The sequence below is a fragment of the Sapajus apella genome, unplaced genomic scaffold (assembly GCF_009761245.1).
Source record: "Sapajus apella isolate SASKATOON/1434 unplaced genomic scaffold, GSC_monkey_1.0 scaffold6, whole genome shotgun sequence".
In the NCBI taxonomy this organism is placed as follows: Eukaryota; Metazoa; Chordata; class Mammalia; order Primates; family Cebidae; genus Sapajus; species Sapajus apella.
The window spans coordinates 26,347,887-26,365,205 of record NW_022436946.1 but is presented as its reverse complement, the minus strand read 5'-3'; the positions used below and the strand labels follow the sequence as shown (position 1 = coordinate 26,365,205).

The 17,319-nt window shown below is 34.0% G+C and overlaps 1 protein-coding gene and 1 long non-coding RNA gene across 4 annotated transcripts in view; one reads left to right on the top strand and one right to left on the bottom strand.

Moving 5' to 3' along the window:
• LOC116549351 overlaps positions 1-6,069 on the top strand; it is a 60,571-nt gene extending 54,502 nt beyond the window's left edge. Inside the window, exon 2 of the long non-coding RNA XR_004267820.1 lies at positions 5,681-6,069. This is a non-coding gene — a long non-coding RNA (uncharacterized LOC116549351). The remainder of the gene's footprint in view (positions 1-5,680) is intronic.
• The window catches only part of TRDN (triadin), a 377,062-nt gene that overhangs the window by 251,541 nt on the left and 108,202 nt on the right, over positions 1-17,319 (bottom strand). Inside the window, exons 6-8 of one of the 3 annotated variants that reach the window (XM_032274890.1) lie at positions 11,789-11,848; positions 7,947-8,006; positions 419-601 (exon numbers count right to left, since the gene is read on the bottom strand). In XM_032274890.1, the coding sequence (XP_032130781.1) occupies positions 419-601; positions 7,947-8,006; positions 11,789-11,848 (303 nt within the window). Of the gene's footprint in view, positions 1-418; positions 602-7,946; positions 8,007-9,083; positions 9,234-11,788; positions 11,849-17,066; positions 17,138-17,319 lie in introns of those variants that run through there. The other 2 variants (XM_032274888.1, XM_032274889.1) reach the window with 2 other exon arrangements.

The window sequence follows — 17,319 nt, the reverse complement described above, 5'->3', positions numbered from 1 at the left end:
TATGATGCGAACATGTACTCCTGAATAAATTCCTTAGGGATTGCTGTCATTTTGGGAGACCACTTTTCTCCAAAGAGTGTGATACATGCAGTCTTTATTTCAACTCTTAATAGAAATTTCATGTCTCAAAAATTCAACATTTATCTTTAATCTTTATGTGATTCCAGATGCTAACTCCAAACCCCTTTTAAAAATACTTCAAAATGCCCCTTTAGATATGTGAACATATCTTAGTATTTTTATAAATAAATATTAATTCCCTATTTACTGTATTTCCTTTCTGATATATTTACTTTAATATCTTTTACCCCCGTTTGAAGTCTGATTTTGGTCTTTTTCAGCTTTTAATTTCACCGCATGTGCTTCTTGCCCAATATTCTTTTAGAACCTCCGGCAGCCTCCTGCTCTGAGTGTTTACCTTTCTGTTCATGCTTTGACACCGTTGCTTTCTCTTTGTCCTCCTTTTCTTTGAGTTTTGATGGTGTTTTCTGTACTTCTTTTCCTTTTGCAGCTGTTTGCTTCACTTTCTCCTGTTTTCCACCTTTCATTTCCTTTTTAGTCTTTTCTTCACTCTTTTCTGCAGTCTTAGTTTTCTTCTCTTCTGTATGAAGTTAAGAGATGTTGAAATATTTTTTTTTTATTTACAAACATAATGTTTTATCTGTACTAGGTCATTAAGAAAAATTGGAAAAGAAAGAGGGAGGAAAGGAAAACAATAGAAAATACAGTTCTTAAACACTTGTGACTATTATCAGGGTTTTATACAGTTTATGAAGTGCTGTATTAAATAGATGACTAAAGTGTTGTGGCTTTTAATTGTACATGAAAACACTATTTTTTAAGCTGATAGGAACTTAGCATGTCAACAAGGGGGTATTTGTAATATGCAGGGGATGGATACACAGGTCTGTTCAGTGAAAGACAATGTCCATATCAAAGAGCCCAGTGAAGTCCTCTCCTTTTGTAAGTATGCAATCATTTTGCTCCATAACTGAAAAATCTTAAGGGTCATTCAAGAAACTGAAATGCCAACAAAATACCATTAAAGGCAACAATTAGGAATTCAAATGTAAAATTATCTGCATTGGTGTTGACTACTAGAAATAAACCAATGAAATCTATTAGAGGAAAGCTAAGAAAGATATAGTCTCTAATTATTTGGCCTTGGAAAGACTGAAAGTGCAGAAATTGAGATATTGGCTCCTGTTTATCTTAAGTCAGCGATAATTCTACTAGTTTTTAAAGCCCTTAAACATGTGTTTGGAAATTGAAAGGGGGATAAATAAAAATATATAAAAATACATATATAAATTAGAATATATGTTTTTTTTTTTACATACACATATTCTTAATTTGATATTATCTGTATTTTGGAAGAGAGAACTGGGATGCAAATGAATTAGGTTGTGGATCATTCAAGCATCTTTTAGAAAGCAGTAACAATGTAGCAAATTATTTGTGGAAAATTGTTCATAAAAGATGCTTCATATTGGACATTACTTATTGTTTGTGACTACAGATAACCACTATACACCACAGCAACTCTACTGCAATGTTGGAATCCTCTACGTCATTTGCTAATGTACTATGTGGGCTTTATTGTCACTCATGTTAAAGAATTTTATGAAAAAATGGTTTATGGACCTTGGTACCCAAAGGATGATTTCAGGCTAAGCCAAGAAGGTCCCACTGAGAGAATGAAAACGATCATGCCAGATGCTGGTTAGATTGCAAAACAAAACTCATCTGTGGTACCACACTTAATTGACTACGCCAGCACTTTCCAAAACACTGTTCCTCATATACTTCAGATACTTTACTGGAAGATGTTGATGTCCTCATGACCAAATTCATTTGGATACAATAAGCTAACCTGGTCCTTTAGCTTGAACTTTCTCAAGGCTAAAGTATATTGAGAATTTTCAAGAAAGAGAATTATGATACACATATTATCCAATGTTGTTTAATCATAAAATTCTCATACAAATATTACCGAATTACTCCATAAACTCTCTCTCTCTTTTTTTTTTTTTTCTGAGATGGAGTTTTGCTTTGTCATCCAGGCTGGAGTGCAGTGGCACAATCTCAGCTCACTGCAACCTCCGCCTCCCAGTTTCAGGTGATTCTCCTGCCTCAGTCTCCCAAGTAACCAGGATTATAGGCACCCAGCACCATGCCTGGTTACTTTTGTATTTTTAGTAGAGACAGGGTTTCACATATCCATAAGTTTTCAACATCTTTGTGGCTTCTGTGACTACACTCAGGGATTTTCTTCTTCCTATAAATCATTTCTAAATCTCCTTTGCCGGTTTCTGTTCTTTCCTACAGTAAACTCATACATTTCTATGACTGGAACCAGCAGCTTTCTTCGGATGACTTTAAATTGACATCATTCCAGAATTCCACGCTGAAATGTTTATTAGTGTCTGTCTGGGGAGAAAGTTTCAAAAGTTTCACTGCAATAGTCAATAGCACCTCAATCTCATACAATTCATTATGTGTTCACCCCAAAAACATTTCTAGATAGTTTACGTTGACCTGGGCTCACAGATAGTTGCTGGAGCTCTAAAAAATCAGCATAATAATAAAAATATCTGGATAAATTTCAGGATAGCAAAATTAAAACCCTGCAATATCTGGCTTCCTCCTAGCTGCCATCTTATGGCATCTTTCCAAAAGTTCCTGCCTCTACTGGACTGCTTTCTTTCACTTGAATATTTTCTGTATTTTCCATTTTTTCAAATATTGTCAGACTGCATTCTCTACATTTTTTATATTTTACACATATTTAAATTTTTTTCTCTTTTTTCTTTGAGACCGAGTCTTGCTCTGTTGCCCAGGCTGAAGTGCAATCTCAGCTCACTCCAACCTCCGCCTCCCAGGTTCCAGCAATTTTCCTGCCTCAGCCTCCTGAGTAGCTGGAATTACAGTCACATGCCACCATGCCTGGCTAATTTTTTGTATTTTTAGTAGAGATGGGGTTTCACCATGTTGGCCAAGCTGGTCTTGAACTCCTGACCTCAACTACCTTGAACTACCTGCCTCAACCTCCCAAAGTGCTGGTATTAAATTTCTTCATGGTCAATCACATGAAAAAAAAAAAAAAAAGGCTTTCCCATTTGAATTAATAATGTCTTCCCCAAAACTTCCATTTGTCTGAATTTTTATTAAAGTATACATTTTATTATCTATTATATATCTTGTATTGCAGATAGTTGTTGATCTGTCTTCCCTACCAGACAGAGAGTGCTTGTGGGTAGGAATTCTATTATTCATTTTTGTATCACCATAGGGTCTAGCACAATGCTTTTTTCAGAGAAAACACAAGGTAAATAAATACTGGATTAGCAGCTTTGATGAAGGAGAGAGTAAATGTTCCACTGTACTCGTATCATGTGTATTATATAGTGATATAGAGACTGCATATGTAAATATGTGTTTAGAAATAAACTTGCCTAAACCTGTTAATTTTGCCAACTTTTTTTTGTTGTTGATACTAATTTGTGTGAAATTGTTATATTTGCTTACTCTAAATGACAGCTATCCACTCCTTGCAAGTTACAGTTGATTTAACCTTAATACTATGGAATTAAAGTTGTGTGAAATTCAGATCTATTTTTAATGCCATTATAATTTATCAGTGGGCAATGATTATTTTCTAAGAGGCAGAACAACATATATAGCAAACTCATTATAATTGACTTTAAGTATAAAAATAACAAAATATTTTCTGCCTATTTTAGACACTTCTCAATTACCTTCACCCTTGAAATAGATACCTTTGCCTCATACTGGGAAAAAAAAATGGCGAGAACTAAATGATATGACTATAATAAAGAAAATGTCATGAAACCAAAGCAACGTCCAACTTCAATTTACTTTTAAGTTGAGTAGATATTCTTCAATTTTGTGCCAAAATGTTTTTCCTGATTTTTCACTGAGACAATCTAAGTGATGGACTTTATTAAGGAATTAAAAAACAAAAAGGATTGCCATGTTGTATTCAAACCACCCCGTTTTATTTAAGAAGGCATTTTATTCGTGAATTTTGTCAAATGGAAAACAAAATATTCTAATCAGAAAATGACATCAGCATACTTGATTCAATCTCGGCATTAACATGATCCATTAAGCTACTGAATCAGATCCAGAATGTCTGATGCCAAAGTATTAAATAGAACAGTATCCCTCAGTAAAAATACGAACATACTATACATTTTTGGAGTTAGAAAATAACGAATTTTATCTTTCATTTCATGAAGAACTACAAACTGCTTTATTTCTCTCTGCTTCAGTTTCTTTGCCTTAAAAAAAGAATCACCACTGTATCTGCTTCTTCCTCTATGGAAGCTGTGGAGATAAGTAATACTGAGCAAAAGAACTTTGAATTCTGCAAAATAAGTAGGTAAACATTGTTAATATTAAATCTGCATAATCTACATGTCTAGAGCTCTTGGAGTTTCCCTAGAGCTTACCCAGAGTTTAATGAACAGCAGGGATTACATCTATCATTATTATTTTACGTATGAAAAATCTAAGCGTCAAAAAGCCATTTATCAAAAATGGTGCAACTAAATGAGTCAGGAGTAGAAAGAGTAGAATCAGAATGCCTAACCCAATTTCTAATCACAGTAAGTTGCGTGGTTATTAATATTAAGCTAAAAAGATGATATAAAAAAAAAGTTTTGCAAGACATATAAGGGCAGATATACACATACACAAACCAAGTAAAAGTGATGTCTTCCTCAAAGTGGCCAAGGCAGCAATAACCTCTCCCATTTCATCAAACAGACATCTGAAGGTCTGAAGGTTACACTGACTTCGACATCAATTAGCCTGACCCAAATTTGGCTCACCGCACTCAACTTCTCTATTAATTATTGTCTTCTTCTTCTTCCCTGTGTCTGCTACTTTTAATGAACTACATAAATAGGTTAGCTTTCTCAATGACTATGGGGTCCTATACCTGTATTAAGGTAGACATTAAAGGTCTACTCTTCCCCAGGAGGAATCCCTGAAATGTTCTAACCAATGGCTGCCTTTCAGCAAGCAGTACTTGCAACAGAGCAAGAAACATGCTGCACTGTATGTAAGTGCCTCTGGAAATCACAGCTCTTCAAAGGGCTGTTCTACTTTAACAGGTCACACCTTTCAAAGGTACTTCATAATTTTTTCTATCTTTAATGTCACATAGAAGGCTTATGCCTTTTTTATCTTATTTTGTTTTACCAGAAATCACCTATTATATAAAGAACACTTCCTATTAATTTCTTATAACTAACATAATACATACACATATAAAATAAAATTAAAAATATATATTGTATACAAGCATGTATACACACATATACATATACATATTATAAACAGATATATATACATATGCATACATATATGTATGCTTGTGTGTGAATGTCTATGTGTGTGTGTATCTCCCCTAGAATAATGATGTAAATATGTAAATGGAAAGTCTTTATGGCAAGCTGACTCAAGATGGCCCCCAGTGATTTCCAACTTGTGGCATTCATATCCTTGTGCAATCATCTTCCCTTCAATATGGGTTGGCCTAGGAATTTGCTGCTAACCCACAGTGTATGGCAAAGGTGATTGAATGTGACTTCAATGATTAGTTTAGATAAGTTTGTAATTTCAGTCATCCTGACTGTTTCTCTCACATTAGGTTTAATGAAGCCAGCTGTCATGTTCATGAGACTCATGTATCAAGGAACTGAAGATGTTCCCCGGCCAACAGCCAGCTAAGAACTGATTGGCTAAGAGTCCTTGAGGAAGTGAATCTCACCAACAACCATATAGTGAACTTGAAAATGATCCTTCCTCAGTTGAACCCTCAGATGAGACTGAAATCCTAATTAACAGTCTGCTCCACCTTGTGAGATTGTGAAACAGAGGCCTAAGCTAAGCCATGCCCAGATTCTTGATCCACAGAAACTGTGTGATAATAAATGTGCATTGATTTAAGCCTCAAATTTCATGGTAATGCTTTACAAAGCAATAAATACTAATACAGTATTTAGCAAATTTTTTGAAAAACAAAGTGATGCTTGAAGACCTGCATTTAATTATTTTTTAAAGAAAACTCAATTTATACTCACTTCACCTGGATTTTTGTCTTAACCCAATCACATACTAGTTTTATGACCTGGCAAAAATTTTTTTCTCTCTCTCTAGAGTTCACTTTCTTCATATGTTAAACTAGGTAATTAATTTATATGATCTTAAAAATGTCTACTAGGTTTCATACAGCTATCAAATATGATTTCATATATATGTAATGAAATAAATTAAATAGATATATCAAATTTATTTTCATTTGCATTTATGAAACAGGAGAAACAAAATAAAATTACGTTTATTTATTTTAATTTAATCTTGAAAGTTAATTCCTGTTACCTTCTAAAAATGTTTCAATTTGTAGTTTATATTCGCTTTATAAAATGTTTAGTTATCTAATGTTTAGTAGATAATCAAACTAAATCTTAAAAGTAACTTCTAATTTTTACATAAGTGGGTAGTTTCTTAAAAATACTGAATTGAGGCTTCTGGCTACATAAGACCTATATTTTAAAACATGAACAATTTAAATATAAGGAATAAGATTAAATTACTGATTAGAATCCATTTTTTTCTAGTAATGGAGAAATTAAATTTATCTAAATGTAATTCAGAAAAACTTTGTTATTCAATATGCCAAAATATATAATATTAAAGTGATATACTAATAAATATATTTGGGGTATTATTAAGGTACTCTCAGTTCTCAAACTTTGAAAATATTGACGAAGATTTATGCATGACCTTTTTATTTTTTTTAGACAGAGTCTATCTCTGTTGCCAAGGCTACAGTCCAGGGGCAAGATCTTGGCTCACAGCAACTTCCACCTCCAGGGTTCAAGGGATTCTCCTGCCTCAGCCTCCCAAGTAGCTGGGATTACAAATGTGTGTAACCACACCTGGCTAATTTTTGAATTTTTAGAAGTGACAGCGTTTCACTATGTTGGCCAGGCTGGTTTTGAACTCCAGACCTCAAGTGATTCACCTGCCTCAGCCTCACAAAGTGCTGGGATTACAAGTGTGAGCCACCATGCCCAGCCAACCCTTTCTTTTTGATACAAGAAAATCATTTACTATGCAGAAGTTGTCCATTTGACTATTTTTGCTTTGATTGTCTGTGCTTTTGAGGTCTTACTCAAGAAATCTTTGCACATACCAATGTTCTGAAGCATTTCCCCAATGTTTTTTTCAAGTAGTTTCATGACCTACATTTAAGTCTTTAATTCATTTTGAATTAATTTTTTATATGGTGAAAGATAGAGGTCTACTTTCATTCTTTTGCATATCCAGTTTTCCTATTACAATTTATTGAAATGACTGTCCTTTCCTCAATATATGTTCTTGGTGCTCAGTAACAAAATAAAATGAGTATAGTTAACAATAATTTATTATATATTTTAAAATATCTAGAGAGTGAATTTGGAATGCTCCCAACGCAAAGAAATAGTAAATGTTCGAGGCAAGGAATCTCTCTGCTTTTAAAGACTCATGGTATTACATTGAGCCCACCTGGAAAATCCAGGAGAACCTCCCTATTTTAGATCAATCTTCACTACTTCTGCAAAAATAATTTTTGCCATGTAATGTAACATAACCACAGGGATGACACCAAGGGGTGAATGAGCGTTATGGGGCTCAAAATACTATCTACCACATATGGTGAAGCTCTTCATTTTCCTCTCACATTTTGAGATTCTCTATTATTATAAGTATTCAGTTTAATTGTTCTTTTAGATATTAAATTTTAATGTAAGACCAAATTAACTTTTTAATGTAAATAAAATAATAAAAGTTTACAAATTTACAACTATCCATTACCCAAAAATTAATCTTTCAAAATATTCAGTTATGGAAATAATAAATTGAAAAGTTACCTTTTGCCACTGTCTTTGTTTCTGGTTTTTCTTTTTTCTCAATTTTTTCCTTGTGAGTTGCTTAAACAGAAAATTTTACATTAGTACACATTTTAATAGATTTCAAAATGAAGCTTTCTTTTGACCTCAATATCATAAGCACTAATATCTAATATGTAATATTTTGAAAATTTATCACATTAATAAGTCTAATTCAGAAATAAAGAGGTACCAATGTAATAACAGCGGTATAGAATTCAATGTAAAGGTGTAGGCATTAAGACTTAGAAAGCACTTTGAAAATCAGTTCCACTCTTTTTCAAGTTATTATTTCAAATAGATAAAGCTTTCAGGGAAGACAAACTGAGAGTGAAAACTTTTTATAAGAATTTGTCAAAAAATATCATTATGTTTATTTTTAAATTTCAAATATATTAAATTGTGTGGTTTGATAGTTTTCCAAATCACCATACATTTTTCAATATTTACATACTATTTTTTCAAGAATAACAATGGTAATTAAACTATGAAAATTAAATAGTAAAATATGAGATTTAATTGAGTAGTTAATAAAGTCTGGATATTGAATTACTAGAGGAAAAATTAGTTCCACATATTTCCATTTCTACAACTATATAAGAAGAATAGTAATAACATAAATCAGCTTTACTTACATCATTGAAAAATGCTTAAAATATGTATTCAGAAATCTATTGTTTTTAAATACAGTTGATGAATAGTGTCCTTCAGAATCTTGGAAAGATGATTTAAGCCTCAGCAAGCCTAATGTTCAGTTGAAGACCAAGTGCCCTTGATAGATGCAGAGCTGCTGAGAGAGCAGGTGCCTCCTCCTCCAGAGTTTCAGCCTCTCCACCACTCATACCTGCCCACAGCCACCTCCACTACCACTTGGGATTATGGGTAATAGCTTAGGCAATGTTAACAGAAGCAGCATTATGCTAGGCTAAGCAGGGCACTGTGCACACAAGGTCACAGGACTATATTATAATAACATATCTCCTAAAATAGAAACATCCTTTAATTGGCATACAGTAAATAAAAAAGTACTTATAATGCAGCATTTTATTTCTGCTTTTCAATTTGAATACATTTTTTTGCAGCACTTATAATTTAAGGGCAAAAAAAAAAAATCCCAACTTTTTTTTAACAGAAAACATTTAGCTACTGTGAAGTTTGAAAAAAAAAATCACAAGAAATAGCAGATTATTTCATTGAGTCAGAATATGCAGAACCTGGTGCTAATAAGTTTCCTTAACCCAACAGCAGACAGGAAATGGTCACCTATTTCTAGAACAGAGAAAGGAAATGGCTATATTGAAGTTCATGGAAATTGACACAAAGTAAACATGAAGAAAAATTACAACTATTTAATTGAAATTTTCTTTTTTTCCATAGGTTATTAGGGTACAGGTGATTTTGGTTAAGTAAGTTTTTTGATGGTGATTTTATGAGATTTTGATATTTTCAAGTGTAAATATACCATAAATAATATATAAACATGTTTCAAAGGATCTGATTCCTAAATGTCATAATACATTCTACCTAACTGGAATGTTTAACAAAACAAAAAAGTTCAACAGACTATGCATACTCTGGATGCCTAAATCAGCTGAAGTCTAGCCCAGTTATCCTAGACACAATCCACTCTAAAACAATAGCAAAAATTAAGTTACAATCTTACTTCACATCATACGTTGAAGTGGATTTTTGAGGAATTAAATTTAAATTTATAATATAAAACAATCTTTTTGACTGGGCACTGTGCCTCACACCCGTAATCCCAGCACTTTGGGAGGTTGAGGAGAGCAAATCACTTGAGGTCAGGAGTTTGAAACCAGCCTAGCCAACATGGCAAAACCCCATCTCTACTAAAAATACAAAAATTAACCAGGTGTGGTGGTGCATGTTTGTAGTTCTAGCTACTAGGGATGCTGAGCCATGAGGATCCTTGAACCCCGGAGGCAGAGGTTGCAGTGAGCTGAGGTCGCACCACTGCATTCCAGCCTGGGTGGCAGAGTGAGACTCTGTCTCAAAAAAAAAAAAAAAAATACAAACACACAAAAAAATCTATTTTAAAGTTGAGGAAAATATTAGTGACTATTGAATTGATTCTTGAATGAGAATTCAAAGCCAGAAACAAGACAAGATAATATAAACATACATAACCGCCTAAAAATTCAAGAATCTAAACATATATGAACTCACACATGGCCATTCACATGGACAGAAAACATAACATTAACTGTGAAACAAACTCAGAAAAATATTTGAAAAGAAGTTATAGGCTAAGGGGTACACATACCCAAAACACACACACACACACACATACACACATCATTTGGAGAAACGGACAGTGAGTGTGAACAGTTACATACAAAGATTTATACATCACTAAAAACCATATTTGACTCTTTCCACCTATAAATAGTAGCAGTTAATACTTTGCAGGGACTTCGATGAAGCTGGAAACCATCATTCTCAGCAAATTAACACAGGAACAGAAAACCAAACACTGCATGTTCTCTCTCATAAGTGGGAGTTGAACATTGAGAACACATAGACTCGGGGGGAGCATCACACACCAGGGCTTGTCAGGGGGTTAGGAGCAAGGGAAGGGAGAGAATTAGGACAAATACCTAATGTATGCAAAGCTTAAAACTTAGATGATGGGTTGATAGGTGCAGCAAACCACCTGGCACATGTATAGTTATGTAACATACCTGTGCGTGTATCCCATAAGTTAAAGTAAAATTTAAGAAAAACTAAGAAAACATGACACATTCAAAGGAACACAATAACACTCCAGTAACAGTCTTCTAGAAAAGGGAGATCTATGAAATTCCTGTTCAAAATGATAATCTTAAGAAAACTCAGAAAAAAGAGCACAAATAAACAATACAAAGGAAGGAGAAAAATAACCCATGATATGAATGAGAAATTCCATAAAGAGATAGATATCATAAGAAAGAACCAAACAGAAATCCTAAAACTGAAGAATTTAATGAATAAAATAAAAAATAAAATTATCTGTAACAATAAACTAGATTATCAGGAAAAAATACAGTGGAAGAGCGTATTCTCCTTTAAACACCATGAAGCTTTTTAAAGAGAATGAGGAAAATAGTGATATGAAAAGATTTCTAGAATGTATTGTTAAACTGTAGAAGTTGGATTATAGGATATACTAGATTTTATGTAAAAGTAGGGAAGGAAAAGGACATGTATTATCTGGAAAACACATAATACAGCTCTGGAAGTATGCATGTAAAATTGGCATGAGTGATTTACTGTGAACATGTGGGTTTGGCATAAAACGGGAACCAGGAAGCTGGGAGCAAGGTAAGAGGAAGGTTTTCACAAAGCATCTTTATGTGTTGAGCCATTAGATCTTAATATCTATTCTACATAAATAAATAACAATTAGAATTTAAAGCAGCCTAACAGATAATCAAAATATGCAAGCTACAATAATGAGATCTACTTTCTTACCTATCAAACTGTCAAGTATTTCTAATATAATGTCTACTAATATCCTCATTGCTGGCTAAGGCAGCCTCAAAACTTCCAGAAGAAAAATTGACATAACATTTCTGGAAAGTAAAGTGGTAGCTGAATTCAACAGTCTTAAGTATTTTATTTCTCTCAATCCAGAAAGTCCTTTTTTTAGATTCTATTCTGAGAAAATAATCCTAATTTAATTTGTGAAAATACATGGTCATCTAAAATCTGAATGTAAAGAGCAGGAAGTCAGTGGGAAAGGACTCAGTGTAGTAAGACAGTAATAAGAATTATAAGATAATAACAATAATAAAATAATTACAGTAATAAGAATAACTTCATACCTTTCTTTTCAGGTTTTTCTTTTTCTCTTACTTTTTCTTTTTCTTTTTCTTTGTGTGTAACTGAAAAGAAACAAATAAATACTTTTCATTTAAATAACAGGAATAAATGAGGAGATGATTGCCTGGCAGTTTTTGATGTCAAAAACTTATTTGCTACTTTTAGAAATCTTCCTTTAACTAGATTGAGATTTTATATAGTTAGAGGTTTAAACTTCAAGATAATTATAGATGTATTTCTGAGTCCTATTTTTATTTCATATCTAAGCACAAACTAGTTAGTGCCCAAACCAAGTCTGATTGCAAAGATAAGAATACCCGTCAGCTTTTCCAAATCTTTAATTTAAAGAATTGAACATTTTTAAAAAAATTATCATGCTATATGCCAAAGGAGCCTGGCTTTGATATTGGATGAATGCCAGAAATATGAGGACAAATATACAGAGACACAATTTTCTGATCTTGAAGCAAAGAACAATCAACCTAAATAGTATGTGTTAATCCTCTACAGAAACATTCCACACTAAAAGTTTTTAAAAATATACTGAAATAAGACTAGAAAATACAAAATCTTTTCAACAAAAATAAAATTTAATTTAATATGAGCAGTAATCCCATCAATTATTACAACTGGGCTAAAATTTAAGTCATAATCTTACCCCATGCCTTAGTCATAATTCTGATTCATTATCCACGCTAGAAACGTGAGACTCATCCCAATTTGTCTTTCTCTTTTATTTTTCCTTTTCATTCATTCACCAAGCTCTTTCAATCATGCTTTTTAAATATTTCTCGTATTCATTTTCTTTTATCCAATATTATTCTCCCTATCATTTATTTACACAAGAATATGGGAATAACACCTGCTATGTGCTAAAGACTCTGCTAAACAAGATAGAGTTCATTCCTGTCTCCATGATGTCAATAAGCTAATGGCTAGTGGATGCTAAGCAAATAATTACAAAGATAGGTAACTGCAGGGAGTCAAATTGTTATGAAGAAAATGTGCGGGGTGGAATGTTGATGTAAAAAATGACCTAATCTAATCTATTTGTTAGGGGAAGGGCCCTTGGCAGAAATGACATGTAAGAGTGTGAGAAATGAGAAGAAATTAGCCTAGTAAGAGACTAGGAGGGCAAAGGGGAAGAGACCAAGTAACAATTCAGAAGTTGAAGCAGGGTGTCGCTCTTTCGCATATTATTATAACTATCACAATATTATGATATCCTGACTTTTCTTTTGAATGTTTAGATTTTTATGTTTCATCGTAAGCTTTCTAACACAAAAATCTGATATCATTCACTCCTCTTTTGCAAATATTAGTGCCTCCTCATTACTTAACATGAAATCTGTCACATAGTAGGTGCTATATCAAATATAAAAATACTTTAGTGTTCTAGCGATTTGACATTTGCTTACTGACCCCATGTTTACCAACGCAATGTCATCTACAAAGAATTTCTCCTTGAACTTTACATTCTCGTTATAACTAAATGCCACTAAGTCCACAAGCACACCACATGCCTTCATGATGCCTTTGTGTCTCTGCCTGTATGTGTCTTCCAACTAGAATTACCGCACCCACGTTTATTCATTTTCCTTTCACTATTCCATGCACTCTTTCATCTTGGTTCAAATGCCTCCTTCTCTGTAATGTTTTCTTTGATCTCTATTTATTCCATACACCAATTGCACCATGTACATAATTCTATTTTAGCAATTTAATAATAATCTTGATATTGGTCATATCTCTTGACTGCTCAGTAAATGAAATCCTAAGGGCTACACCATATTTATTTTATTTTATTTTTTTTCATTTCCAGGTCATCACATGGTCCCATTCACATGGTAGGCTTTTTGTAATATTTTTGAATAAGTGAAATTCTGAAATATTCTAAGAGCTAGTTTTATCTTCTGTTAAATTTTGTTTATGGATGATGTGGTACAGCTATAATAGGCACTGCTTGCTTCCATTATGTGAAAATTTTTGACAATTCATTAAAGTTTCTCATATAATTAAAACCTACTGAGAAAAAGGAGGAAAAAAACTCACCTTAGAACATTGAGATGTTGTTTTTTTCCACATCTAATGGTTCTTTTAGGTGTTTCTGAGCTCCTAAATTCAATATAAATACCTCACAAAATAAGGTGAGGAAATAAATCACTATTCATATGGACCACAAATGGTTTATTTTGGTTCAGTTGAATCCCTATTAATTAAGCAAAAAACCAACAGAAAATCTTGGCAAAAGCAACGCATCTTTTAAAGTTTCTCTGGGGGGAACCAAGTTTGTGTGAGATAAGCTGTGCTTTCAGAGTCCTGACTGGAAAGGCCCCCCGGGGAAAACCTAATCTGTGTCTCTGCCTCTGTAAGGAATGGGAACTCACCCACCTTGGACAGCTGGTTGTCCATTCCACTAAAGTATTTTCAGATTGACGTGTGCACAGGCATAAACGGGAGAATTAACACAAAATCAGAGAGTGAAGGGACTGAATTTGGACTCAAATTAGCATAGTAATGCCTCATTCCTGTTACCCTAGGGAGAAATCTAGTTCCTCCTAGTTGAAGTGTTGATTTACAGACCCTGTACTGTAGGCTAGCATTTTATTATCCCCCTCAGAAATGGCATCACACTTCTTAGTGAAGCAGCTGGACCCTTGGGCCCTAGGGAGCTGTTCATAATGGCAGACAGCCACTGAAGCTTCTTGGACAGAAACTTCAAATTTTGGCAAGACGGTGCTCAAATACCAAGTTTTGAAACGACTTTCAACACAGCAAGGCAACTATCAGTAACTGCCTCAGTAATCATTCTAAAATAAAAATGGCCTGATACAACAGCTGCATTTGCCTGTGCATCTCTTTGCTTAGAGCCCTCAGCCAGGAGTTTTCATAGGGAAGAAGAGTACCTCCTTGTCACCAGCCCTGTTTGGCAAGTTATATCTTAGCCAGGACAGTTTTTAGCTCAGGACAGAATAAGCTTCTTGCACCTGCTAGAGTTTAATTTGTTTGTCATCCTATTTACAAGAAGCAAAAGTCCCTTCGGTATGCTGATAATTAAAAACAAATGGAATCCACCAGTTGGAATGACCCTGATGTCTGGCATCTGAGTTGGCATGGTCCTGCTGTTCCTGGCCTTGCCCAGACTCTGACCTTTCCCTGCCCAGAACATTTAGCTCAACTGGACCCAAGCACATCTCTCACCCTCCCATCTGGCCCCTTTCCAGCCCTCCCAAGCTGTGCTCTGTGCTTTTGTTTTTGACCCTGGCAGCCGCCAGGCAGACTATGTCTTTTTCTCAAGTATATCAGCGCTTATAATGTGACCCTGTATGTGTGTGTGTGTGTGTGTGTGTGTGTGTGTGTGTGTTTGTGTGTGTTTGTGTGTGTTTTACAGGGAAAAACACCTCCTTAAGGCCAAATAATGGGAATCAGGTTGTCAGAGTTCTTTATTTGATCATCTTGTTTTAATTTTGAAAATCAGAAATTGTAATGCCAAAATTTTTAAAGTGCTGATTCATATAGGCTACTACATTCCTCAATTGATGGTTAACAAATACATTTAACCAAAACTCTAAAACATACTTAGCTTTAGACTACTGCATAGGACTAATCTTGAGTACCCAACCAAAAAAATCAGATGGATAAGCAGGTAAGCATTACACCTTTTCATTAATAAAAAAAAAACTTTGAGGAGCATCATTACCTGTAATAAATTTTGCTGTTTTTTCTTTTAACTAATTCCTCTCATTTTCATATTTCTTATGCTTTTTTTGGGGGGGTGGGTATTAGAACTAACATAGTCCATAGGCCTTAAGTAGATGAACATTTCTAAAAGCTTCATAAAATTCATATATATTTATGTTTTAATTTGTAATTTTTTAAATGAAAGAGCATGATACACATTCATCTTCCCTTAAAAAAAAATTCTGTTTCAGCCACCATTAAGAAAAAAAGCCCGATCTCCTGGTTAATGTGTATGTCTTTGTGTTTATGTTTTTTTTTTGTTCGTTTTTTTGTTTTTTTGTTTTTAGTTTTAGTTTTGGTAACTAATTTGTAGAAATTCAGTTTCGTGGTAAGCCAAAATGATCTCTATGCTTTTTAAGAGACAATCATGAACCTAACAGAAATGCAATATTGAGTTAAAAAGCTTCTTAAATATTATATTATTCATTTTTCCTAAAGTAAGAATTTATAATTTTAACTTTAATACAAGTGCACAATTTCAGAGCTAATAGGAATATAAGAGGTAACCCTACCCTGAACTCCTTTGTCCATGGATAACAACACACATGCTAATAAGAGTTCATGACAGACTGGGAAAAGAATGTAGTCATCTAATTGCTAAACCAGTACTCTTTCTTCAAAACTATGGTGCCAGGTCTGTCCCACGTTCTGTGCAGACTGCAAACTTGTTCTTATGAGCCAAAATTTGCTGATGGAATTCTCGAAGCACATTATCTACCTTTCAATAGTGTAGATACTTTTTTTTTACATAATAAAAGCACTTTTATTTACCTATTAAAGTGAAGATTTGGCAAATTACCCAAAGATGTAAAGCTAATATGATACTTATGTGTAACATCACAAAATAGATTTTATAATTCTAAAATATTAGTTTTAATTTCAAGTTCAGTTTAATTGCATGAACAATTTCCTCTTTGCCTGGGGCTACATAGCCATAGTAAGAACTATAATCACTCTCATAAGTGAACATTCACCATGGACGCTGTGACGTATAGTTTTGTGCACACTCTTCTGGTTTCCTTGTCCAGGTTTATCTTTCATGATTGCAGAGAGGAAAAGAAAAAATATTTTGTACTTTAAGGAGTTAATTAAGTGTAGCTGAGAGAGGACAAAAGTAAAAGTTTAAGCAGTACAGGATGACTAAATGAATCTGTGGACATTAAGAGCATTTTTATAAAGGGCTTCAGGATATGTAAATACATTTTAATGGTCTCTTTCTGACTTTTGAGCCTCACCATCAGCTAAATCCCTTGTTGGCCTATGATTCCAGTCCTGCAATTGTTTCTCCAAAACTGAAGGAGTTCTAGGCAAATCAGTGTTATCATTCTGAATCACCCTTTTTAAAAACATCCCTCTGATGTGTGTGTGTGTGTGTGTGTGTGTGTGTGTGTGTGTGATATTGTTATGGATTGAATTGTGTCTCCCCAAAAAGATGTGTTGAAGTCATTACCCCTAGAACCAAAGAATGTGACTTTATTTGGAAATAAGGTTTTTACAGAGACAATCCAAGATTACATCATGAGGCTAGTCCCTAATCCAGTAGGGCTGATGTCCTTATAAAAAGGGAAATTTGCACACAGATAAGGATATGCACAGAGGAAATGCATAGCCTGTGAAAAGACAGAGACACAGGGAGAGCATCACTTGAAGATGAAGGCAGGAATTGGAGAGCTTCACCTACAAGGCCCCAAAGGTTGCCTGCACACCTCCAGAGGCCAGGAGAGAAGCATGGAACAGATTCTTCATCACAGCCCTCAAAAGAAACTCATCCTGTGGAAAACTTGACTTTGGA